The sequence below is a fragment of the Tympanuchus pallidicinctus genome, unplaced genomic scaffold, assembly GCF_026119805.1.
Source record: "Tympanuchus pallidicinctus isolate F22 unplaced genomic scaffold, pur_lepc_1.0 scaffold3, whole genome shotgun sequence".
NCBI classification, from domain to species: Eukaryota; Metazoa; Chordata; class Aves; order Galliformes; family Phasianidae; genus Tympanuchus; species Tympanuchus pallidicinctus.
Window position 1 is genome coordinate 99,140,342 of NW_026294747.1, and position 26,001 is coordinate 99,166,342.

Below are 26,001 nucleotides of genomic sequence, written 5' to 3' on the forward strand. Positions count from 1 at the left end.
CCTTGACTTCACAAATGTTTTCACGTGGATCGAGAGCTGCACATAAGCAGTGGGGTCACGTATTCTCAAATGCAGCTGTTTTAAACAGCAGTTGGTTTAATAAGCTTACGTTGCTTTTCTCTGAATGACAGTCAGGTTACCTTTCAATTATTATTTTAAGAGCTTCTCCTTCCCAAATGCTTGACTCAGCGTTTGACTCAACAGGCATAGTAGATCTTGCTGGTGGAAAAGAAAGGAACAGAAGTGAGCTGCTGCGGCAAGGGATGTGAAGGGAGAAGGGATCTCCCATCACTGAGGGGGCACCAGTAAGTGGCCGCAGTGCCAGTGCCTTTGTACTACAGATGTTTCCCTCCCAGAGGAACATCTGCCTCTCAGGAGGTTTTGCCCTCATGTGTCTATTAAGCATCACTTCAGCTATTTATGTGGCTGCTGTAACCTCCACAGAGGTGGGGTGAGAAGGAATGCTGCAGAGGAATGCAGATTGATTTGCTGGTAGGATTTACAGGGCAAAAATCAACCCCTTATTTTTGTTACTATTGAAATAAATGGAATGGTAAGTCTTAAAGACCTCTCAAATCAGGCTTGAATGTTGTCCTCTTGCTACTGTGCCCTTGATAGATAAGCCTAGATTCAGTTGTTCTTCTGTGAATTTTCTGTCTGCCAAGGGCATGAAGAAGTTCTTCCTAGCTATTGAACTGTAAATTGTTGCATATGACACCTGGAGAACTTAATGTGGTTTTCTACAAGTAACTGAGTGTATTCATCACTCTTCCCCTATTGCGTGCAGTGGTTCATATTGAAGCTGAGAAAGATTATTCATATGGCTTTCTTCTCTCCCTTTTGTCAGGAGCAGCAGTAGCCCTCAGAGCAACATTTGAATCCATAAATGCCTGGCCCACAGCCATGAGCTGTTACTGCCCTTCCGGGCTTCTGATGGTACTGTAATCAGATGAGAGACGAGATAAGAATTGTTCTTTTCCACAGAGAAAAACAGTCTGGGATATTTAATTATTAATAAATAATTTTAGGGGAATGTTTTAACTGATCAGAAGATATTCGTCAGTCCTGTGGCCTATGCTGTCAGGTAATGCACTCTTTCTGTTCTGAGTTGTTTCAGATGATTCATGAGATCTCAGGCTCTGTAGTGGATCTTCAAGTATTAGCAGCTCTGGAATGAGCTGCCAACCCAGAACCCCAAGCCCATGTTGTTGCACTCCCTTAGCATCAACCCAAATGGTTATGCTAGAGGGGATTACCTATGGAATGTGTCACCTCTCCTACAAGGCCAGGCTGGGAGAATTGAGGCTGTCCAGCCTGGAGAAGACTGCAGGGAGACCTGAGAGCAGCCTTTCAGTATCTAAAAGAGGACTGTAAGGAAGGAGACAGGCTCTTTAACAAGTCTGCTGTGACAGGACAAGAAGAAATAGTTTCAAACTGAAAGAGAGATTTAGATTGGATATAAGGAAGTAGTTTTTTCACAGTGAGGGTGGTGAGGCACTGGCACAGGTTGTCCAGAGAGGTGATGGGTGCCCTGTCCCTGGAGACATTCAAGGTCAGACTGGACAGGACTCTAAGCACCTGATGGAGCTGTAGATGACCCTGTTCACTGCAGGGGAGTTGGACTAGGTAACTTCCAAGGGTCCCTTCCAACTCAACTGGTTCTGTGGTGCTATGATATTCAGTAATACTGTGCTCCTGGTAGCTGTTAATTTTACACTGCAATCATATGAATGGGGTTGGGGTACATGATGGCTGCATTCCTTTAAAATGGGGGTCAGTGCTGTACAGGTGTGCTTGAAGGGAGCATTGGAGATAAAGCAATCTATTTGCAATCTGGTGACTCAAAATGGCAGTAAATATTTTTATTTCCCCTGATTTGATTTTAGCTTCTCCTTTGCCTTGGCTCTGAACTGCCTTCCTATCATGCTGCTGTGCTATGCACCTCTAGGCATTTGTCAGAGACTGCCTAATTGAAGCACACTCTCCAGCTTGGATCGAAACTGCTATTTTGATCAGGTTTGTAGGCGCTGTTACAGCCTCCCCATGGAGCTCTCTCTGTGAAGTACGATAACTTTGTCTTGTGGCTTTTGGTTCTCCATGGTTGTTAGGAGTGGACGAAGTCTCTGAACAGAGCAGAAAGTGGAAGCTCAGAGCACAGGCAGGGGGCAGTGCTGCTGTAATCATGCTTGTGAGTAGAGGTGTTTCTCATCGGTGCTGAAGCAACTGCAGGCCATAAACTAATAAGTGCATAATCTAGAAAAGGCAGTGAAGTGCTTGAAGATCTCTACCCCTGTCCTTCATGTACTTTCGCATGTTTGTTAGCTCTTCTCCCCTATAGATCCATCAAAGTGCATGAGAATTCTGATTTTTAGCCTAAAAGGCAAGTTTTATTTCTCTGTTATTTCTCTTTTTTTCTATACTCAACCCCCTTTCCTAAGACGTTCAAATTCAAGGATGCTTTTCCTTTCAAGAGCTGATTTTTGTTGTGGCAGTAGCATCTTTGTGTCCTGAGACGTCCATGAGACTTGCTGGTTGTGACTACCCTGTTTGTTTCAACGGTCAGGAGGAATGGTCTCTCTTCCCTTCCACTCTTCAGAATTCAGGAGTTGTGGTCCAGGCTGACAGGATTTCCAGCTTTAGACTGCCTTGTGGCTGCAGTGGGTCTGATGTCATCATCCTCCTTGTCCCTCTGATCTTTATAGCATGTTTAAACTGTCACCTTTGATTTTGGAGACCCTACTAAATCCTGTCCCCATGCACCATATTGATGTTTGTTAAATCCCTCCTGGAGCAGCAGCTACACCAGCTCTGGTTTGGATGAGAATGAAACCTTGTCTGTGGAATAGTCTTCCTTTATTTTTTTAAATTTATCAGAAAGGAATGCAAGCTGTGCTAGGGGGCCTCTTGTAGATCTGACTGCCTCTTGCACGAGCATGTGCGACTGAATCCAAACCTGTGCGCGTTGCGCATTACATGCGTTGTGATACTTGGAGTAATGCAGTGATTGCTGATAACAGTATTTCATTCCACCTACGTGTGGGTGTGCCTGTGAAGACACGCTTTTATTGGTCAAGGTCAAATATCTCATTTTATAATTTTGTTGCTTGCTTCTTTTTTTTTTTTTTAATGTTTTAATACATGTATTTTTTTTTTAAAGTTTTGTTGTTTATATGCATTAACTTTATTGTATATTTTATATTTGGCCCAAGACGATTCCTCTTCACTCAGTGTGGCCCAGGCAAGCCAAGAGGTTGGATACCCATGCCATGGCTTCTGTCTGTGGAGATGCACACAACATTGGGGTATACCTGAGGGTTTGATGGTTGGTGGGTATTTCTCACACAGCTGCACTTCATTTGTGTGTCTCGCCCAGATCCCTTTGTAAATTTCAATCTTCCCATCTGGAAGATGGAAAATGGAAAATATGGTTCTTGGGTGATGTCGTGGTGATAAAGGCCTGAATTATAGTCCGAGAGAGGGCAGATGACCTTACTGCTGCCTAAACGATAGTTGTTAACAAGTATTGGGCTGTGGGAAACACCGTGGCGAGGCCGTTCAGTTTCCCTAAGCCATAGCAGCATTATCTAATTTCAGGTAGTCATGAACAATATCCAAGAGTGTCACAAACAGTGTTTGACCTGTGTCTAAGTGAATGTTGTTTACTTGCCAAGCTACTCTTACAAGCATGAATTATCATTGTCTCATACTCCCAAGCTTATAAAAAGAGGCTATCTTGTTGGAAGCAGTTGAGCAAAGTGGGGTTTGGCCATTGAGTTCCCTTTCAGAAAATCTCACTCTTGCTGTCAAAATATATCATTGCTGGGGTGTTTTCAGTGATTGGCTGAAGCCCTGGGCCTTTTCACATCAACCTTAATGCTACCCTGCGAGGAATCGAAATGTCATCCTCTGTGTGTGGAGTCCTGATTCTTCTTGGTGTCCAGAAACCCAGTGCTGCCTTTGTCTCCTTGCATATTTATTAACACAAGGACATTTTTTTGTCCGTTCTTTTCAGGCATGAATTTTTTTGTGCTCTCAAACTGAGATGTACTTTCGGCTGAAAAGCACTGCAGGAAGAACAGTTTCTTGTAGAGTGTACTTCTAGGCCTATAAATAATAAATGTCATAACTTGGAGTGACGCAGGCACCCCTGCAACATATACGTGCAAGGCAGAGATTCAGTAAATAGCAACTTACCCGTTGTTTGTCAGTCCTAAACCAAGAGGGGTCTATTCAGACTTCTTTGCTAGATTAATAAGTTTGGGTTGTGCTGTATAGCTTTGTAGGAGTCCACAAATGTTAACTGTTTTTTTTTTGTGATGCTGTTTTTGGAGGTTGGAACTTTATGAGGCGCATTAAATATTTATCAAACTCTTAATGGGGTTTGAATGGGCTGTATTGGCTCAGAACTGACTTGCAGTAGGCTGATAGCACTGATTATTTGGGAAGAACTTGGGGCTGCCACGCTTGGTATGTGATAGTGCAGTTGTAAATGACAATTAGTTGTAATTTTGGAGTTGTTACATTTATTTGCTGTTTTTTTCCCCTCTAATGAAATAATGTTCAGTTCATTCACCCAGTGGTATGACAGATTGACTACGAAGCCCTTTCCAGGACTAGGATTTAGCTGTCTGACTAAATGTGATGCAAGAAATTGTACTTGTGAAATCTATGCAAATACATCATTGCGAGAGTAGAGGAGGATCTTACTCATAAATGAAAGACCAGTCTGTAAGTATTGTGTTTCCTTCTCCATTAAAATCAAAGCTTAACTCAAAAAAAAGAGCCCATTATGGTATTTCTGAGTTATCAAGGGTCCCACCATTAAAGTCTCTAACCAGAAGTGGACTTAGAGAAAAGATTCCTGTTAGCATCAGTGAAGCTAAGTTATGCAGTGGGGCTTTCAGGAGTTCAGAAGACACAAAATCAAGGTGTTTCTTAGGTGAAGATGACTACAAATCACACTGAATTCCTCGCTTTTGAAAGCTCAGGTGAAAAAATGTTTGGCTTGTTCCACAGCAGACTGAAGCTTTGCGTTCACAGAGGCCAGAGGGCAATAAGATGGATTAAAAAGAGAAAGGTATCCCTGGGTATCCTTAGTTCTGAGAGGACAGGCTGGAGATCTCTTCTGTTTGCTCAGTTTTTTTATATATTTCCCCCAAGCAAGCTGTGTCTCTTTTGGGTCCTTTCAGGTAGAGGGTAGGCATAGGCTTGTGAGCCCTCCTTGAGGTGGCGCAGGCTGGAAAATGGGGTACTGAAGTAGATGACACCTTGTCCTCTTAATCCTAGCAGCTGTTAATGTTTCCAAGTTGAGCAGAACTGTTTTACTTATTCTGCACAAAAAAATGTAGAGATTTAAAAGTGGCACACCAGAGCAGATGAGAAAATGTCTGTTTTATTTCTGTGATGCCCTAGTTTAGTAGATAGCACAGTTCTGTTTATTCATCATGTTGGCAGGCTCATCTTTGGAGGTCTAGCTTCCTGAAGAATCTTTTGTCGATTTTGCAGAATATTATTTGGGTTTATCCTTTGTTTCCTTAAGCTTATCTTTTCTTGTGCATTTGGCTTTTAAATGGCACTCAGAAACCCGAGGTTATAAATGCTGAGGTATTACAGTATTTCTGAGCATGTGCGATGCTGGATGACACCCACCTTCCTCAGCAGCGATGGTGCAGGGGCTGTTTGAGGCCTAAGGACTCCCTAACATGTAGTAACCCAAGATGCTGATGGATCCTTGCCCCCAGGGTTTTAGGTATATTGCAGTACTTCAAAGGATGAGAGGGAATGTCCTCAAATTGCACCAGGCGATGTTCAGGTTGGAAATTAGGAAGCATTCTCAGAAAGAGCAGTGATGCAGTGGCACAGGCTGCCCAGGGAGGTGGTGCAGTCACCATCCCTGGAGGTGTTGAAGAACCGCGTGGATATGGCACTGAGGGCTGTGGTCAGTGGGCATGGTGGTGATGGGTTGATGGCTGAACTAGGTGATCTCAAGGTGATTACTAGGTGATCTACCGTATTGATTCTGTGATTCTGTATCATGCTTTATTGCAAACATGATTCAAAAGGTGTTGCTCCTCACCACCCTGTAAGTGCTTCCACCTGTCACTTACAAATTTGGCTGGGCCTTCTTGTCTTGTTGCATGGAAATAGACGGTTTTTCAGGGTTAAGGTTCCACATTAAGTAGGGAGTTGTTCATGGACAGAGAGATTGGAGACTTGGTCAACAGCAACCAGTTGATGCAGTGTGACTCCATAGTGCACTGGCAACAGTTGCTGTAAATCCATTTATCCTCTCTCTCCAACATGCTTTGGGGAGGATAAGAAGCTGGACATGCAAGGTTATCCATGGTGGGTATTTAATGTGAGAGTTTCAGTTGCGTGCCAACCCTTGTAGCTGCTAAGTTCTCGTGGTTGGAATCCTACCTGTCTTATCTAGTGGCTTTTTTTTTTTTTTAATGCAGAGCCCTTTAAACTTTGTTTTAGCAGCAAGGATAATTTCTGCCACAAACAAAAACCTAGGAATGCTCTTCTGTTTTGCCTTAAGTAAAAGGGTTGCTCTTCGTTGAGGCTGTCTGTATAGACATGTGCATGCCTGTGGGTGCTAAAGAACTTTTCCTCTTTTCATCATTGTTACTTCACCTCTTAAGTCTCACTTAAGGGAAAAGAGCCTCCCAGATAATCAGCAAGATGTATTATGAAGCAAGCCTCATATGTTTCATTGTGATGTGTCTGCAAATATGCCCCTGCATGGCAAGGATGTTGCTCCTGATTACAACTATACTTGTGTTCAGGGATATGATTTCCTTTTGGTGGGCAGAACTGGGATGCTTCTGTGGTCCTACATGGAGATCCAGTTGCAAGATAGGAATTGAAATGTTTCGGATCAGTACTGCTTGCTTTGCCACCTCCTGGAACCCGCTCAGTGCCCACGGGTTCCTGCTTTGCTGATAAGGTTGTGTAGGACGCTTTTGTCTTTGTGACCTTCAGCTTGGATGCAGCAAGACGCTGTCTAAAAAGCCCTGGCTCGTTTTTATGCCTTTGTGTTCAGGAATCACCGTTTCCACTGTAAACGATAACTTCATTTGAAAAACAGGGTTCCCTAGGTGTGTGAAGGAGGGCGCTCACAGCGTTGTTCAATACTGAGCCATTTGCTGACCATCACAGCTAGGAAATAGCTTCCTTAGTGCCAAGGGAATTACTAGAAAGCATGCAGAATGGCTTTGACATCCTCCAGCGAGGGGCAGTTTTTTCCCTTTCTCTGCTATTGTTATGTTCTTTGTTGCAAAGTGTTTGGAGTAGCGGTGGCATTAATAACACCCAAAAGCAGGATGGCTAAAATTAGCATCCCCGGACCGGTTTGCCGTCTGTCTCCCATGCCATGCTGAGCTCTGCCAAAGCGGCACGGCAGTTTGTTTCAGCGTGGCCGCCCTTTGGGCATTTGCAGGAATACTGCAGCAAATCATCCTGCATGCAAGGCTGACCTCTGGGAGGCTAACAAATTGAGGTGAGCCAGCTGGAGCGATAGGACACTGCCGGCAGACAGAGCATGCTCAGACCTGGGGGAGAAAGGTAGCTCGGTCTGCAGATGGTGCACAGTTACTGTGCCGAGAGCTGGGAGATGCAATTTTTTTCCTTCTTTCTTTCTGGTCGTGGGGAAAGAAGAGGACTGGAGAGTGTTCGTTCCCCTGCAAAACATAGCTTTAAGGTGTCTTTTTGTTTTTTCTTTCTCCTGTGAAAAGAGAGGCACCGGAGAGCATTTCATTTATTTAGCAACACCAGGTATGCGTGCATGTGCTGAAACACTGATCTACTAGTGATAGTACTTCCAGGATGAAAAAGGTTGCAGATGCTCTGAATGAATGTGTTTCTTTGCTGGGTGCTGTTGTAACTGTGCTCTGTTTGCTGTGCTGATCACATACGGCTCTGAATTCAGTTCTGTGGGCTCTCTTGGCTGCGGGGTACTTCTGCGGGGCTTCAGTGTGGGTTTCTGGCTCTTCCTGTCCCTTCATACACACCAAACCTTTCTTCTGTGGCTGTGCATGCTTGGGAGGGAAGGGGAAGGAGGTCAGCAGTTTCTTTATAATCCTATGTCTTTGTAGCCATTCTTTGTCTGGCTGGAGGTTTGCTTTTATTGTTTTTAAACAAAAAGTCTCATGGGGAAAACATCTCTGATCTGGACAAAATTCTGTGGGTTTTCGTAAATTTGTTTCCTACTGGATGGTTACTATATATAATTAGTATGCGTGTGTGTGTATATATATATATGTGTATGTATATTACTCTTCCCTGAAGACATGGTACTGTAGGGCTTGTGGTAACCCAGCAGGGTTACTGCTCTTATTGGCCATGCTGTGCTCCCAGCATCTTCGTCCCCTGCTTAGAATTTGTAGCACACAAGAGTGCTCTCAGAACCACACTGAAGGGAAGCAGGGAGAGCTCAGGCTGTAAATGCTGCTAAGTATCAGTGCTAGTCTCCAAATAACACAGGTACTTTTCCCGTCAGAGAGAGTGGAAAGAAAAGGTAGGGAACATGCAGAGAAATAGCAAGTTGCATCTAAAGCCCAAAGGCATAGTTGGAGTGACTAAAGCTCATCTTGTTTGGTGCTTCCAGGATTTCACATCATATTATTGTAAATTCACTTCTGTAGCATTGGGAAATTTTACCCTCAGCCACCCCCACTCAGTCTTTGCTTTAGACAGACCTAAAGGCCCATTGCTTAAGATAAAACTGTTGATCTCTGACACAGTTTTGTTTTCCACAAAGGTATATTGCTTACAGGCGAAAAGCAAGGGACCAGGCAAAAGGAATTTTTTTTTTTTAATTTTTAACTCCTATGCCAATGCTTTTAGTACCATCATAATGTGATAGGTTTAGATAGGATAGTCAAATGTGCAAAGATAATTGTTAAGCTGCCCCTTCAGTCTAACCATGGTTATTTTGAGAACCTTCAGTTCTCATCTTCAGCTGTGGGACTGTTGGACAAACCTAAAGGCTTGGGGGCTAAGAGAAATACTTCCTTTTTTCTTTTTTCTTTTTTCTTTTTCTTTTTTGCTGATTTTTCCTATACCTCCTACTCAACCTTGTTTTATCTTCATCAAGAATACATCTTATGTAGAGGATGTTTCTGGAGGTCAGAGTTTTAATTTGGGGACAGGATTTAGTAGTCATATCTTTCTGGCTGGAATGGAGATCTGGGAGAAGCAGCTCTTAAAAGCCCAAGAGATATTCTTTATAATTACATACTTCAAGCCCAGTTCTGTGATTTTCTTATATGTATTGGCTGCTTACTATTGGAATTATTATTCTTTGCATGCTGTTTTTTAGATCAAGACAGCAGTTTCAACAAATATTAAAATTGATGGCTCCTAGTCACCCTGAAAGTCAGTTTGAATCTCTTCCTATTCCAGCCACCACTGATTTGGAATGAAATTAAATTGAACTCTTTTCCATCCATAAGCACAACTGGTAGGTGTGCATTAGCCACCAATATTCTCATGTTCATACAGAACATATGTGTGCAGTAGGGACCATGGGACAGAGCCTCCTTGGTTGTGGGCTTGTCATAGGAAGGCTTACAGTTCTGCTTTATCTTCCTGACTTAAATTGCTAAACCATAAAAGCTGGAGTTAAACCCAATTTTGGTTACTACTGTCTGTAGACAGCAAATGTTTTTGTAAAACAGTTGTGTTTGGTTTTGGTTTGGTTTTATTCTTTTCCAGGTACAGTTCTGTTTTTTTAAATTTAATTTGATAGTATTGAGTTAAAGTATTCTTATTTTTCATGTTCCCTTTTCGTATCAGGCTTCATTAATGCTATTTGTAGCTTTAACTACCACATTTGTTCCCTTCAAGAATCTGCTCTTTTCCTGTTTAAAAAGTCAGCCTTTCTACACTTGGCTGCTTTTTACAAAGAAAATATTTCAGGATATCAATCATTCAGTGTACCATCCTTTCTTTAATGTGATGTGTACTGTGAAAGATATATGTATCTCATTAAACAAATACAGTGAATAAGATGATAACAGCTTTTTGGGCTGTGGGGATTGACTTGCTGGTGGTTCTGCAGGAAATCTCTGACAGAGCTGAGGATAAAAGCCAGTTCATTCTTGGCTGTCAAATCCCAACTCCCCCTCCTTCCAATCGGGAGAGTTGCCTTCTAGCAACTTCTGCTTTCAGTATGGATGAAGTAGGTATTTAAAACTGTATGTATTACATATACCGCGTCCTTTGCTAAGCCTCTTGCCTCACGGATGAGAGAGAGAGCGGAAGACATTTTGCAGGGGGAGTGTGAAATGTCATGTTGGCACTCCTTACTTTTACTGTGCTGGTCTTGGAAAGCCAGCCTAGCAAAAGATGGATCTGAGGGAAGAGAGCAGTAATGGAGAGGCTGCCCTCAGTGAGGGGATGTCTGCCCCCGCCGCATCCACTGGGTTGCCATAGGGGACAGTGTCCAGTGCCCATTCACTGCCCACAAGTCTCTGCCCAAACTCCTTCCCTAACCCATGGCAGGAGCACCCAAATCTGCTCCCAGCTTTTTTCTTGGACGCTTGGATCTTTGGAAAATTGAGCGCTGTCTTGGCAAGTGTTTGGGTAATTAGTAAAAAGAGCTTTGTAAGACTTCAGTAAGACACAGGCAGAACCTGTCGTTCGGTCGTGTCCTGCAGGACTTGGAGGTCCCTCCGTAGACCTGCTGTTGACCCTTGTCCTCTGTAATCAGGCTGTTATTTGTTGCTTTGGGGTCTTAGTGCTGAATATTTGTGGCATTTGGGGTTTTTGGTATGTTGGATTTTGTAGCTTTTCTCCCAGCTGCTCACCTAAATAGTAATTATAGAAATGAGCATGAGGTTTAAAACATTGTCCATCACTTCAATATCTTTAAAGTAGCGATTCATCCTGCCCTAGCTTCATAATTAAAAAATAACAGCACAACTCTTCTCTTAAGTGAATCCAAACATTCTTTTATGCCAACTGCATATTAGTAGAAACTCCTCTCTCCAATTCCACCCACTCTGCTCTCCTCTACGTGTTAATAAGAGAGGAACAGCTTCTCCATCCATACTTTCTGTTGCTTTCGCACCTCCTGGAGATGGTTAGCACATCAGATGACCAGCAGTTAAAAGGCAGAATCATAGAATCATAGATTCATTAAGAGTGGATAAGAGCTCTAAGATCACTAAGTTCAGCTACCAGCCCACCCCCACCATGCCCACTGACCACATCCCTCAGTGCCACATCCACACGGTTCTTCAACACCTCCAGGGATGGTGACTGCACCACCTCCCTGGGCAGCCTGTGCCTCACAGCTTTGTTGCTCTTCTATGGACACACGTCAGGGCCTCGATGCCCTTCTTGCAGTGAGGGGCTCAAATCTGAACACAGCATCCAAGGTGCAGCCTCACCATGGCTGTGTTCAGAGGGATGATCACCTCCCAAATCCTGCTGGCTGCATTTCTGATATGAGCCGTGATGCTGTTGGCCTTCTTTGCTGCCTGAGCACAGTGCTGGCTCAAGTGCAGCTGCCTGTCCTTCAGTACTCCCAGATCCTTTTCATCCATGCAGTTTTCCAGGCTCTCTCCCCACGCCTGTAGTGTTGCATGGTGTTGCTGTGACCAACATGCAGACCTGACAGCTGGTCTTGTTAAAGATCATACAGTTGGCCTCAACCCATTGATCCAACCTGACCAGATCACTCTGTAGGGCCTTTCTGCCTCCAGGCAGGCCAGCACTTCTGAGCACCCCTGAGAATACCACAGACATGATACAAGTGTCACAGGGTCCTTACTGAACCCACCAGATGCATGCTCTAGAATCTTTACCTGCTCACAAGTGCTACGGGAGCAGTAACTTGGCAAAGAGGATGATGCTGAGAATGGGGTGAGCTTTTCCAGCACAGGGTTAGTATGTGGGCAGCTGGAGGTGTGACCAGTCCAGGTGCTGACGCACATGCAGAAAGAAATGGAGCACGGAGGGCTTTGAGTTCAGGGAAAGCAGTAGTGCATCTGGCCAGCTGCTTGCTGCCCACTTTCAGTTCTCAGAATGTTCTCTAGTGACACTGTGGGAGGCGAGTTACAGCTCTAAACCTGTGTTGTGGGGAGGGTTAGTAATAAAAGTAGCTTTTATAGTGAAGCAGCTACATTTACGTGGAAGACTAAATGCTTTCCCCTGTTTTCAGAGTTGCATGCTGCCTGCTGGGTAGGTTCCCCATGCCTGAACAATTGCTGTTGGTAGCACTTAACTGATGAATTTCAGCCTCAAGGGACATGGAGAGTAATTGCTTTGCCTCCCTGATGCAGCCCCTCCTAGGTGTGCAGGAGCAAGCAGGTGGCACGTTGTGCTGCTGCTCATGTTCTGTTGCTCCCTGAGGGACCAGAGGTTTTATTCTCCATGGCGTACACTGCAAGCATCAAATAAAAAGTAGTGGATGATAAAATGTGAGAAAACAGGCAAAGATTCAAGACTGTTCCCTGAGTACCTGTGAAATTCTTTTCAGTTCTGCCTATGACAGCCCATTGCTGTCCATTTTCCGTTGTTCACTTCCATCAAAAGCAGCTCTCAGCTAAGCAGCATGAACCAGGATTTACAAATCAGCAGCTAGAAGCAAGAATAAAGATGAATTCCTTCAGCATTGCTAGCTTGTAATATTCATTCTTGACACTTAGTCAGATAAAGCACATACACTTGTTTTAGCTAAGATGCAAGGAAGTGAGAGAGCTGCATCCAGGAAAGAGATGGAGGAGGGCTAACAGGTGTTTTTTATTAAAAAGCTGGGTAGCTCATTTGTAGCCATTTAGCAGGTATTGCCTTAGTGGAGTCTGAAATGAAAATTGCTAACCTCTGAACATCAGCCGCATCCGTCGGGCTGCATCTCTGCCTCTTATGCCCTTCCCTTGGGGCTGGAGGGGAGAGAACAAATCAGTCAGGGTGAAACATTAGAATAGGCTGTATGGCTCAATGGATTCGTAATGGTTGCTGGAGCTCTCCACCCCCGAGATGCCCATGAAATGCAGGTGCTGTCAGTGATGTGTTGTGACTGTTGGTTTCTAATGCCTCTGAAACACCCTCCAACACACACTCCCTGCCAGACTGGAATAATAAAAGGGCCGTGTGGTGTTCTCCTCTGCCAAGTTCTTGCAACTCTTGTCTCCTCAAAGCTGTTCGGACTTGGTCCTTTCTTTGGTAATGCTGCAGAAGCCATTGAAAGCAGCACACTCAGTAGCTGAGATGTGTAGTGGAGATGTCATGTGGATAGTTGGGTGATATCGGAATGTCATTCAGCTATAGTGAAGAACAAAAATGAAGCTTTAGAAATCTCACTAAACCACTAAAATAATGTAAGAGCTGTTCCCATCAAACACCTAAGAAGGGTAGGATGGTTCTTTTCCTGAGAATTGACTTGATTGCGTTAGTTGGGCCTGAAAGCACACCATGTGAGGCACTGCTGTCCTCAGTAGGTTTCCATTCAAGGCTGGCCATGGAACAGCCTTAGCTGATAGCTGCAGAGCCATCAGGAGCATCAGTCATCCCCTGTTCTGGAGATAAGTATGAGAGATGATGTGACAGCCATTGTTCATCTGTGCTGGATATCTGTGGCATGTGGGACAAGACCAGATTTAAATTGCTGCCAAGGAAATTAAGGTGGAAAGTTAGGACAGAGTTTATGGTAATCCTTCATGCCATTAGTGCTACAGGCTGGCTGAAAAGCTGAACGAGTATTAAGAAGAAGAGTGTCTTTTGGGAGTGGAATAGGGAGATGATCATTCAGTGTCCTTTCTGCCTTCCTTTTTCATGGCTGAAGTCAAAATAGCACCTTTTTAATTTGCTGTTTGCTTTTAGGGAGTTGCTAAACGAGCCAGTTTTTCAGACTACTTGCCAAAGGAGGTGGGCTTCATTTCTATTTCCTTTGAGTCATTGAAGCTGCTCCAAAATGAATTTGTTGCTAAGGTCCCCAGAGACTACCTCTAGGATCTGCATGACTTACTAGCTTAGCAAGCTAGCACTTGCTTCCAAGGCATTATTCAGTCTCTCAGGTATTTTCAGTTCTTAGTTAAGACAGGGATCCTGCAAGCTGTAGGGATCCCACAGGCTATGGGGATTCTTTTTAACCTTATTGAATTCCGTGAATGGTTCTCCATTCATTTCCAAGCTGCATGAATCAGATTGTAAGATCAAGCATTTAAGCTGCAATATCTCTTTTCAAAAGAACTCTCTTGGCAGTAGAGAAGTGTTTGCGTATGTCCTAAATGTGCCTTGCTGTCTTCCTCCACTCTGGCATATAAGAAAAGTGTCTCTGCATTAAAATGCTAAGAGACCATTGCTTGGGATGTTGTAGCGTGTGCTTGAGCTATTGCTTTTTTTCCCTCTCTACAAATTCGCATCAAAGGGAGTTTAAATTGCACTCTTTAAAAACTGCAATTAGAAACAGACTAATCAGGTATATAGCAATGAAAAATTTATCTTCCTATAGTTCCTCATGAGTCATGACCACTATTATCTACAGGCTGACTAGCAGTGAACCTTGATGCATAATGAAGATCGGAGCCCATAAATACTGTAGGTGAATCAATATCTCAATTGAAGTTCACAGTTGAAAATATAATCAATGCTCTGATATAAGCCACTAGCATTTCTGCTTAGAAAGAAAACAGTGGCTTCCTGTTTTCTTAAGGAAAAGAAACAGGGAGACCACATAGCAGCACAGAGGAGACTCTTGGGCTGGAATGGGAAGACACTGGGAAGTGCTGGAAACATTTATAATGTGTTACTCACCTTTGTGTAAGGATCAGCCGTGCTGGTGCAAGTCAGACATTCTCAGTCAGTGAAGGTTTGATTATGTCAATAAAACATCAGTTCCTTGTTTAAAGAGTGCAGCCCTCTTCTCTCCTATGCCACTGCTTTGCTTCTTCTGAAAATGTTGGCAGCTACCAGCCTGTGGTCCTGGATTATAGCCAAAGAAATGGCAGACTTGATAGTCTACCACAGGGCAGCTGGTACAGCAGCATATCATGGGTTCATAGAATCATTAAGACTGGAAAAGATCTCTTAACATCACCTATTCTAACTGTCCACCTACCACCAATACTGCCTACTGAACCACATCCTTAAGTACCACGTCTGCCCTTTCCTTAAACACCTCCATGGTGACCACCTCCACCAGCAGTACGTTCCAGTGCCTCACCACTCTTTCTGAGAAGAAATGTTTTCTAATACCCAACCTGAACCTCCCCGGATGCAACTTGAGGCCATTCCTTCCCATCCTATCGGTTACCAGGGAGAAGAGACTGATCCCCACCTCACAGCCTCCTTTCAGGCAGCTGTAGAGAGCGATCAGGTCTCCCCTGAGCCTCCTCTTCTTCAGACTGAGCAATCCCAGCTCCCTCAGCCGCTCCCCTTAGGACTTGTGCTCCAGACCCCTCACAGCTTAATTGCCCTTAATTACCCTTCTTTGGTCCTCCTCCACCCCCAGTAACAGAGCATTATGTTCACCAGTTCACGCTTCATACTGGAACGGAATGTGTCAGAATCGATTTGTGGCAGCACTCCTTGTTGTGTTATTCTCTCTTATTAATTACATTTAAGGTGAGGGACAGAGTGGCCATGGCCTGTCAGAGTGGCCAATGACTGTGACGCTGCCTTTCCTCTTGCTGTTGGACTGGTCTGCAAAAAACAGAGTAAGCCAAAGTCCCAGGGAGAGTAACCTTTTCTCTAACAAAGCTTCATAGAGCTCATCCTTAACCTTTTTGGTTGTTTTTGGTTTTTTTTTGTCTTCTTCACAAGGGTAGAAATGGAAATGAGAGAAGAAAGTTTCTTCTGTTTTTTTTTTTGTGTGTGTTTTTTTCCATTTTCAAGTACTGCTTTGGCACACTTGCTCCCTTTCCCCTTGTAAAAGAAAAAATGCTGAAAAATCCCTACACTCTTGAATAGTCCATGAAATATGAGTTATGGTAAGTCTGTAAACTTGATGTTTAAATGTTTTTTTTCTTATTTTATTTTCCGCAGGTCTTTGCCTTCACCATGTCAAGGAGTGTTAATGATGTTCTCGCCTTCTGTTGCATTCCCCATCTGTCATTTTGCTAGGGTCTAACTACAGAATGAACATAGCAGCTGTGTTTAATGCCCTGCTCGTGTCTGTCCTCGCTACGGTGCTGTGGAAATACATCAAACTACGAGAGCATGCCTTCATGGTCGAAGAGGAGCTGGTCCTCATGCGCCAGTCCCAGGAGCTCTCTCAGGTTCAGATTGACTACCATGCAGCTCTCCAGACCCTGCTGGAGGATGGCACTAGGATGGTGTGCACTGGCAGGATGCACACCGACCGCATCTGCCGCTTTGAGTCCCTTTGCTACTCAACCGAGGCTGAGGAGTTCATCTATTTCCACAGCAACTCCTCGGTCATGCTGCCCAACCTGGGCTCCCGTAGGTTCCAGCCAGCTCTGCTCGACCTCTCCTCTGTGGAAGATCACAACACCCAGTACTTCAACTTTGTGGAGCTGCCCGCTGCTGCGCTGAAGTTTATGCCAAAGCCAGTCTTTGTGCCTGACGTGGCACTGATTGCTAACAGGTTCAACCCGGATAACTTGATGCACGTCTTTCACGACGACCTCCTTCCCATCTATTACACCATGCAGCAGTTCACTGATTTAGATCCGGAGACACGGCTCTTCTTCATGGAAGGGTGGAGTGAAGGTGTTCATTTTGACCTCTACAAGTTATTGAGTAACAAGCAACCGCTCCTCAGGGAGCAGCTGAAAACCCTGGGCAGGCTCCTGTGCTTTACCAAATCTTATGTGGGACTGTCCAAAATCACCACCTGGTACCAGTATGGATTTGTCCAGCCACAAGGGCCGAAGGCTAACATCTTGGTTTCTGGTAACGAGATCAGGCAGTTCACCAAATTCATGATGGAGAAGCTGAACGTCAGCTTGGAACAAAGCACCAGTGAGGAATACATCGTCGTGTTCAGTCGAACAATCAACAGACTTATCCTAAATGAGGCAGAACTAATCCTGGCCCTCGCCCAGGAGTTTCAGATGAAAACCATTACGGTCTCTCTGGAGGAGCATTCGTTTTCTGACATCGTCCGGCTGATCAGCAACGCGTCCATGCTGGTCAGCATGCATGGGGCCCAATTAGTGATGTCTCTCTTCCTGCCAAGAGGTGCCACGGTGGTGGAGCTCTTTCCTTATGCCATCAACCCTGAACATTATACCCCTTACAAAACCCTGGCAACGCTTCCTGGCATGGACCTGCAGTACATTGCCTGGCAGAACACTGCCAGGGAAGACACCATTACCTACCCGGATAGACCTTGGGATCAGGGTGGGATTGCACATCTCGACAAAGCTGAGCAAGAGCGCATCATTAAGAGCACAGAGGTGCCGCGGCATCTGTGCTGCCGCAACCCTGAGTGGCTGTTCCGTGCCTACCAGGACACGAAGGTGGACATCCCTTCCCTCATCCATGTCATCAGGCAGACTGTGAAGTCTAAGCCCGGGACTAAGAAGAAGTGGTCTGGTAGCCTCTACCCTGGCAAAGTGAGGGATGCCAGGTGTCAGGCCTCTGTCCAGGGCACGAGTGAAGCTAGGCTTTCTGTGTCCTGGCAGGTCCCCTGGAACCTTAAGTACCTGAAGGTCAGAGAAGTGAAATATGAAGTGTGGATACAAGAGCAAGGGGAAAACACCTACATGCCTTATATATTGTCCCATCAGAATCACACCTTCTCGGAAAACATTAAGCCCTTCACAATATACCTGGTGTGGATACGCTGCATCTTCAACAAAAATCTCTTGGGACCTTTTGCAGATGTGCTCTTGTGTAGTACATAACCTGTGCACTACCTGTACAGCTCTGCCCTCTATGCCATCTGTGGTTTAAAACTGATGGTCTTGTAGTTGTAGAGGGCTGAAGAGGACTAGACTGTACCAGTGCCTCAGTGTCCATCTGACTGCACTCTGTGTGTGTGTGTTCTTTAGATGGTATTTATTTCCAGTGAGTGTTAGAAAAAAAAATAAAGAAAACAACTCTCTGTTCTTCAGAGAACTTGCAGAGGTTACATTACATGAATGCATCTAATTGAAAACAGAATGGAATTGAATCGTGTGTACCTTAGTCGTGATTTAAATTTGTTTCTATTGTGTGATGAGTATCTAAGCACAGCGTTACTCCGCAGTTAATTCCGTGGGTAGGTGAGCAGTTCTCATCAGCTTTTTCATTGTAAGTTTTTTTTTTTTTCAATAACTAAGTTTGAGTTAAGGATTTGGTATGAGAGCTTTCATTAAACTGCTGTAAACCTCAGTGGCATTTTTGCTTTATACCGTGTGTCAAAATGCATGTTGTGATAGATCTGTCTGTTGCTGTGATGAAATGTGTATAAGGTAGCTTTTTATTTTGTTTTATTTTGACTGAAGGAGACAACAATGATGGCGCTGTGTTTGAAATCGCTGCACATGCCTTATGCACTGTGCCATTGCAGTAGCACGTTGCTTCCGACACAAAAGGCTGGGGCAGCAGGTGGGAGGTTGGAATGGATAAAAGAACTTACTGTGTTTTAGTGTTGGTTTTCATTTTGTGTGTTGTATACATTTCTTTGGGAAGGAAAAGGGGTGTTTTGGAAAGAGGCAGTGGGGAAAGAGGCCTGCATGAAAATCCTCTCAAAGAAAATCCTTGTTTGTTTTCTGATCAGCGTCATCTGTTGAGATCAGCAGCTAATCAGTGCACGCTTTGTAAAGTGACAGGCAGGACCCATGGGGAGGCTTTCTGGGCACAGATTTAGCTGATGTGAAGGAAAGGAAGCAGAGTCAGGCAGTGGCAGTTACATGGGTGCTGTTGCATTAGGCTGAATGAAAAATAAAAGGAAGCTCCGAGCTGGAGCTGTGAGTCCTTGAGGGAGAGGGGAAGAAAGGGACAGAAGTGTGAACGGATTTTGTTGATCGATGTTAGCACGCTCCATAGCTTATAACCAACATTAAAGCAACAGGAAAACTGCTCTCCTCTCTCTCTCTCTCTCTGCTCCCTGCTGTCCTGCCAAGGTCTGGATGGATGTCTGAGCAGTGGGATAAATGGCTTGCTTTCTGAGTGATGGACTGGTAGGTGAGCATCTCAAGGCAGGTTATAATATGAGTTTCAGTGAGAGGAGGAGAAAAACATTGATACAAAAATCAGACAAGAAAAAGGAGGGTTGAAAAATGAGTGAAACACCACAGTACAACATTGGACCTTCAGGCTACTGCTCCTTCTGTGAATTCATTTTCATTATGTCTCGTTTCATTTTCAAACAGTTTTTTATGACATAAAGGGAAAAAAAAATCAAAAATTCTGTCAAAGTCTGTGTTTGCTTCACCACTGTAGTCTTGCCCACTATTATTTGTTGCCCTGATATCTTAAAGTGGTGCCTGAATCCTCTGGCTGTTGTTTTCGTGAACAACATGGTTTTCTTGCTGAAGTGAAGTGAGTATCTGTGCTGTGTCCTAAAGTCTTCATTTGCCTGCATGTCACGTAGCACATACATCAGAACTCAGATGAGGAAAACTTCATAAAGAAGAGACAGATGTGAGATGGGGCTGCTTGGGAAAGCCATCCTGTGGCTTCCAGCCACCTCACTGGCTGCTGCTCCTGCTCACAGCAGGGCTTTTTTGCAGCCTCACAGCCCCACAACCTTTTAAGTTGAATGTGGCCCCATGGCCATGGGCTGTTCTCTGCTGGCTGTGGCAAGGGTGGTAGTGCCAATGCCCTAAAAGTCAGTGTTCAGTAAGCCTTCGTAGGCTGAAATGTAGTCAGAGTTCATTTTGCATTAGTTTTCAGAAGTGATTTCCTTTGGGTACATGAGCTGCCTGTGGTCTTAATAGCCACCTTTTATCATGGGTGGGCTCTTGGTCTGCGTGCTGCTCTTCTGCCCATCTTTCTGAGTGCCTTTTTTAGCTGTTCTTTGCCCACAGTCAGTAGGCCATCCTGTTTCATTTAAAATTAGTTTCACACAATTGCCAGTTTTCTAATGTTTGCAGATTGCTTGCAGCACATTAATCATTTTCTTCCCTTATCCTAATGGTTCTAATCAACAAAGCTGGCTACAGAGCCATAGTGTCATGTATGTGGGTTTCCATACACTGTTATCTTGAGCCTGAAAAAGTTTCTTGCATTCGGAGTCTTCTTTTTTTCCAGAAGATAATCAAATATGCTTGCCGAAAATGTGCATTCAAGCTGTCTTCCTTGTCAGTGCTGTGAATACTGTATGAGATGGAAACAAAGGATTTTTCCATTTCGAATTCTGAGGGAGCTGAACACAGAAATTAAGAAGATAATGTTACTATTTGCCTCCAACACCTGCTCAGTATGTGAATGCCTTTACCAGAGCCTTGATGACTTACCCTGAATATCTGCTTTCCTGCAGGAAGCGATGTTGGGAGAGCACGGCCCAGCCTGTAGATGTCCTCAATCAGGCATGGTAATATTATGCTGATTTATGCTACCTCAAGACCTGCACTGGAGTGCTAGCATCTTACCATGATGAATTTTCTTTCTCTTTAATAACCTTGCCATCTGCAGGTCTGTTCCGTTTTTTTCCCCATCCTTCCCTGTCCCACAGGCTGTTTGCTTCTCTTGCTTCTCACACAGCCTCCAGGCTTCCCGTTTCAAGAAGACCTGGTGGCACTTTGTCAATGCCACTTCACTGATCAAAAGGAATGCCAGCCTGGCATTGCCTAAGTTTTTTTTAAAAATGTAGTTTTTTTGTACCCAGTAGCTGGGGATGCATCTCTCACACATGCAGGAAGTCAGGGCTAAGAGCTGGGTTGTACGATTTCCAAAAGAGTTTATTAATCAAGCAAGCTCAAGAGCCTCCTTTTGACAAGTTGTTCTGTGCAAGAGACTCACACTTTCCACCCCCACATCATTTGTTTATGCTCCCAGAGCAAGTACAGTAATCTCTGTGGTGCTGTCTGGCCCCACTGTCCAGGAAAAAGAGAAATGGCTGGGATTAAATCCAAAATCCTCCTGGGGCAGGGCATGATGCTAATAACAAGCTGGGCTGAAGCTCACTGCTGCCCGGCCTGCTTACAGAGACGGATGGTCCAAGAGGATTTCCTCTGGCTGCCATTTCCTATCTCATTTTAATTAGCCAAAGCACAAGGAGCAGCCAGCTGCTGCAGGAGTACTGTTGGCTGGCAGGACTGAGGAGGAGAAAGAACCAAATGGAGAGTTCACCGGGTCACAGGTGTGCAGCATTGGAGCAGCAGCTGCAGGTTGTGTGGGGTATGGTCCTATGGGACAGGACTTCAGAAGCATGGAAGAAACAGGAAAGTTCATGCTAGTGTTATTCTCGGTTGCCTATAGAGCTAAGCTTATAGACATTCTCAAAGTGTCCAGGAAAAGAAATATTTCCAAAGATATATGGATCATTTCCACATTCTCCACACACTGCCCTGGGTGTGTTGGGAAGACTGAACATATAGATGATGCTTATCTTAGTGGATATCCCTTTGCTTGGCAGTGGAAGAGCAGTTACCACGGAAGTGTAGCCTGAAGAGAGCAGGGAGCAGGCTAGAGGAGTGCAAACTGAGGACTGAAAACCCATTGAGTCACACTGTCTGCAGGGAAACCTGTGTGAACAAATAGTGGGGAGATCAGGTAGGCTGCATTTGATATGGTCACCTGCAGGAGCTCATGTCAGAATATTTAAGAGCACCTGTATGTCAGTTTCTCAGGAAATAATAATAAATAAACACTAGTTTTATTTTAGTTATGTATATTATTATGTATATTTTAGTTATTTAAGTAACGTCTTTTTGAAATAGGCACATGGCAGGACACAGGCTATCAGCATCATCTGCATGTCTTTCCAAGCCTTGCAGGGAGCTATCAGCCTCAAAGCCATCCTCCATGTGACGAGGAATAATTTAGAGCTTGCTCCCTCTGCTGTGAGCAGCACGGACACAGATCACTGTCTCCTCACAGATCCATGCTGTCTATGTGGGAGAGGCAGTCGGGTAGAGCAACGCTTTCCTCTCAGTGTCACTTGCATCCTCCCAGGTAGTAAACCTCATCCAGGAAAGCTTGTACCTACCATAAATCATTTTGGGCTAGCTTCCACTTAGCAAAATTACTGCTCTATATTGCTGTTATTATCTTTTGGCCCTCTGAGAGTCTCCTACTTTTGGCTTTTCTTGATGCATTTTTCTAGGTGGGTCATCGTGTGCAGGTTTCACACCTCAGGGTAGGAAGAAGTGGTAGGAACACTTTCTGCCTTCACTAGGAAAGGTGCAAAACTACTGCATGTATTGCTGTGTGCCCTGGCAGCCCAAAGGGCCAACTGTACCCAGGGCGGTGCGTCAGACCCACACTACCAGGGGCCAGGGGGGAAAGTTTGCTCTGCACTGCGTGGCCTCACCTCCAGCACTGGGTGCAGCTTTGGGCACCACAATAAAAGGACATAGAATGATTAGAGAGTGCCCAAAGGAGGCCTGTGAAGATGGGGAAGGGTCTATAAGGCAACATACGAGGGGTGGCTGAGATCTCTTGGTTGGCTCAGGACAGGCAGAGGAGGCTGACGGGAGACCTCATGGTGGCTTGCAGCTCCTCGTAGGGAACAGAGGGGCAGGCAGGATTTAATTTGTGTTGAACGAAAGGGTGACTTCAGCATCTCTGCTTTATTGCTGTGTCTCATCTGCCAAGCTATATAAATAGCAGACTTATTTCTACAATATTTTTGGTGGATAAGAGCACTTAATTCTTTCCCAACGGACTTGGGGTAGAAACACTCTTGGAATGGCTTTCAGTGTGATGACTGACAGTCCATCTGTGCTGTGGGTGGCAGGAGAAGCATCACCATCTGCGTGTGTGCAAAGCACATCTCAATCTTTATGTAAGGTAAGTCACCTCCTCCACTGCACGTCCCCTAATGGGCCAGCAGCACAGAGCTGGGCATGGCTCGGCAAGTGTGTGCACAGGGCGAGAGCCTGGCCCTGCTCATTGCCTCTCAGACCATCCCTCCAGAACATGCTGACTGCTGAAATAGTGTTGGTGCATTCAAACGAATAAACCGACAGCCTCCTGCTTTCTCCAAATAACTTGGCAACAATCATCACCTTTAAGTGTTGCTCAGTCCCGACATTTGAAAGTGTGTCGCCTTTAAAATTTAATTGAGTTACCCTTTGTTATTTCCTTTGTTTTGCTTATTTGAAAGGCTCAATCAAATTCTTGGCTTCTCCTCCTGGGCCAGCCATTTCTGTGTATGCATAGTGCGGCACCTACAAGTGAACCCACTGCATGTATCACCCTGTCGGGCCCAGAGACTCCCTCTCATTTGCTCCCAGCAACAGTGGCCACCTCCTACATCTCCTTGGCTGCAGGTAAAGGGTGGGCTGAGATGAGGCAGCCTGCAGGCTTCCACAGTCCTTCAAGGTGAGCCGAGATAATTGCTGGGGATTCCAGCAATCCCATCACCAGCAAAAGTGTCATTTGCCTGTTGTGAACATTTCTGTTGGCATGACATTTCCAAGATCATCCACATCCTACTGATCCTTATATCTGCTGTCCCCATCTTTATCCCTTACAGGTGCAACTCAATCCAGGCATCCCTCACCACGTTTTGCTTTTCCCGGTGTAGCTTACCACCATATGGGCAAGGTGTAGACCTTGGGAAACCCCTCTTGAATGCCTTCAATGAACTGTGTCTGGTTTCTGAAGGGTTCTCCTGCCGCAGGAGTGAAGCAGTGGGAGGTGGCACATGGAGTGCTGCTGCCTGGGTGAGTTCTTACAAAGCTTCCTGGTTTTCAGGCAAACACCAGTGAGTGCACTCACCCAGGAGCAAGTAACCAAAGGAGGAAGAAGGACTGCTGTTTGCATCTATATTTCACAAACAACTTTTTTCATCTGTTCCCTTCAGACAGAGAAAGATGCTTTTCTCTGTGCATGAATGGTTCATAGTTTGGGATGTCTCTGCTGCAGCTCCAAGGGGATGCTCACCACGACTGCACATCCTGGCTGCTCCTGTGGGAAATGCTTTGTTTCTCTGGCAATTTTTCCTCCCTCACTCTCTCCTGCAAAGGTCTGGTAGAGAGATAATCACCATATTAATTGAAAATTTGAATTCAGGTGCCAGCTTTCCTCTGAAAATTAGTTTTGAAGCATATTTTTCAATAATTCCTGAGGGGAGAGAAGGTATTTCTGATTAATTGGTGTTTCATTCAGACCATTTTCCTTTTGCTAGGCCAGAGGGATGGCTGCAACTCCCACTGGATGTCCTTCAGCGAGGATATGAGGGCCCCCACCTGCATTGCAGAGGTGCCATGGGAATCTCAGGGGAGCCTTTCTCCCCAAAAGCATGCTGCAAAGCTTGAGTGTGAAAACAAGCTCTGCCGAGGAACAGCTGGCTTCATCCTCTATGATGTATGTTCTCCTTATAGGCCGTGATTCTGCACTCTTGCTGAGCACCCCTGCCCTCAGGTAAGAGCTGAGGTGGGCCATGGCACAAAGCACAGCACAGCCTTCAGCTCCTCTTCCAAGGAGCTTGAACTGAGCAGCCCACAAATGCTTTCAAGAAGCACTGTGTGATTGTTGATGTTCACACATTGCACCAGGAACATGAGCAGCTCTGTGAGGCTTCACCCGTGTGGGTACAGCTGATAATCCTGCTTAGCTCCTAAAAACCAGAGCAGAGCATATTCATGGTCAGTTGGATTCTTCCTTATCATTAGCTCAGACGAAGGCTGCTCAGATGAGTGCTGTGCACAATCAAGCCACAAAATCCTAGGCAAGGATTTTGGCCCTGCTTTTTCAGCTGCCTTTTAAAGCAGTCATGCTTCAGGGGGAAAAGAAGAAAATGATACAGGCACAGCAGTAGCGCACCTCAGTTTGTGCTGCCCTGGGCAAGATGAGTGACTCATTTGGAAATGCTCTCTGCTTGGTGGAAGGAGCCTGCAAAGCCAGTCCCATATCATCTTGCTAATTTTTCTGAAAGAGTTACCAACAGCATGGAAGCATCAATTTCAGGAGCAAAATGCCAAGACCTGCCACAATGCAAGCAGGTGTAGTCAGTGCATCCAATTGCAGAACCAGGATTTATTTTTTTTTTTCCCCTCCTTTTCTGCCTTGATAGCTTTTGTCACACTCTTTGCGTTCATGTAAATAGCCATGCAGGTTGCAGAGGAATAAACAAAAATCTGTCCCTTGAATACAACTGCTCACCGGGAAGAAGACCAAAGCAGAAAGCCGTGCAATGCACTCAGGCACAGCCAGACTTGCTGGGCCAGGTCCAGGCAGGGCTCTGCAGTGTGTGATACTCTCTGAGCATCGCTTCATTTAAAAAGGCTCTCACTAGAGGGGCATATTGGAAGCTGTCCGTGAAAGGGATCAATTTGTGACTTAACTCTGAAGCTCCCTGATTGGGATAATTAATTTTTCAATTCACCCGAGGAAGGACCCCCATCTGCAATGCAAGGGCTTCAGAGGAAGGCGCTGCTGCTCGGGCTCACTGTGTTTTTCCATTCCTCAAACTGTGTCTCAGCAGACCCTGAGGTGATGCTCAGGGGCTGGCACAGGGCAGTGGCTCCCACTGTGCACTGGCCAGACACCCAGGCTGATCTCTGAGCTGGGGGCTGCTTCCTCCTCAGTTAACTCCATGTGGCAGCTCCAGCTGATCCAATCCATACACTAAGCTACACCTTGAAATCTGAATTCCCCGCATATTCCAGTGCAGGCACCACTGTAAATTCTGAAGAAGAAAAGCCATGAAGAGCTAAAGCGCTTTTAAAAGAGGAATGCTTTATGTAGGGAAGGAATGCAGCACAAAACACACAGCCAGTAGATACTTTTTCTCTCTGGCTACTTGCATTTTAAAATGTATTTGTTACAGGGAGGGGAGAAATTTCTACCTAAAACCAGAGCCAAGTTATTAATCCAGACTGGAGGGAGAACGCTCAGCTGAGAAATATTTTCCCACTTGTCAAGCCTCCTACAACACATAGAAAGACTGTTTCCACACTCCTGACATGGGATTGTAGCTGTGATTTGTGT

At 45.0% G+C, this 26,001-nt stretch overlaps 1 protein-coding gene across 4 annotated transcripts in view; it reads left to right on the forward strand.

The window, feature by feature from the left end:
- The window catches only part of POMGNT2 (protein O-linked mannose N-acetylglucosaminyltransferase 2 (beta 1,4-)), an 86,990-nt gene extending 67,555 nt beyond the window's left edge, over window positions 1-19,435 (forward strand). For 2 of the 4 annotated variants that reach the window (XM_052695900.1, XM_052695901.1), the window contains one exon: window positions 15,994-19,435. In XM_052695900.1, coding sequence (XP_052551860.1) covers window positions 16,086-17,819 — 1,734 coding nt within the window. In that variant the 5' untranslated portion in view covers window positions 15,994-16,085 and the 3' untranslated portion in view covers window positions 17,820-19,435. Of the gene's footprint in view, window positions 1-1,886; window positions 2,017-7,647; window positions 7,777-15,993 lie in introns of those variants that run through there. The other 2 variants (XM_052695902.1, XM_052695903.1) reach the window with 2 other exon arrangements.
- The last annotated feature ends 6,566 nt before the right edge of the window (window positions 19,436-26,001 follow it).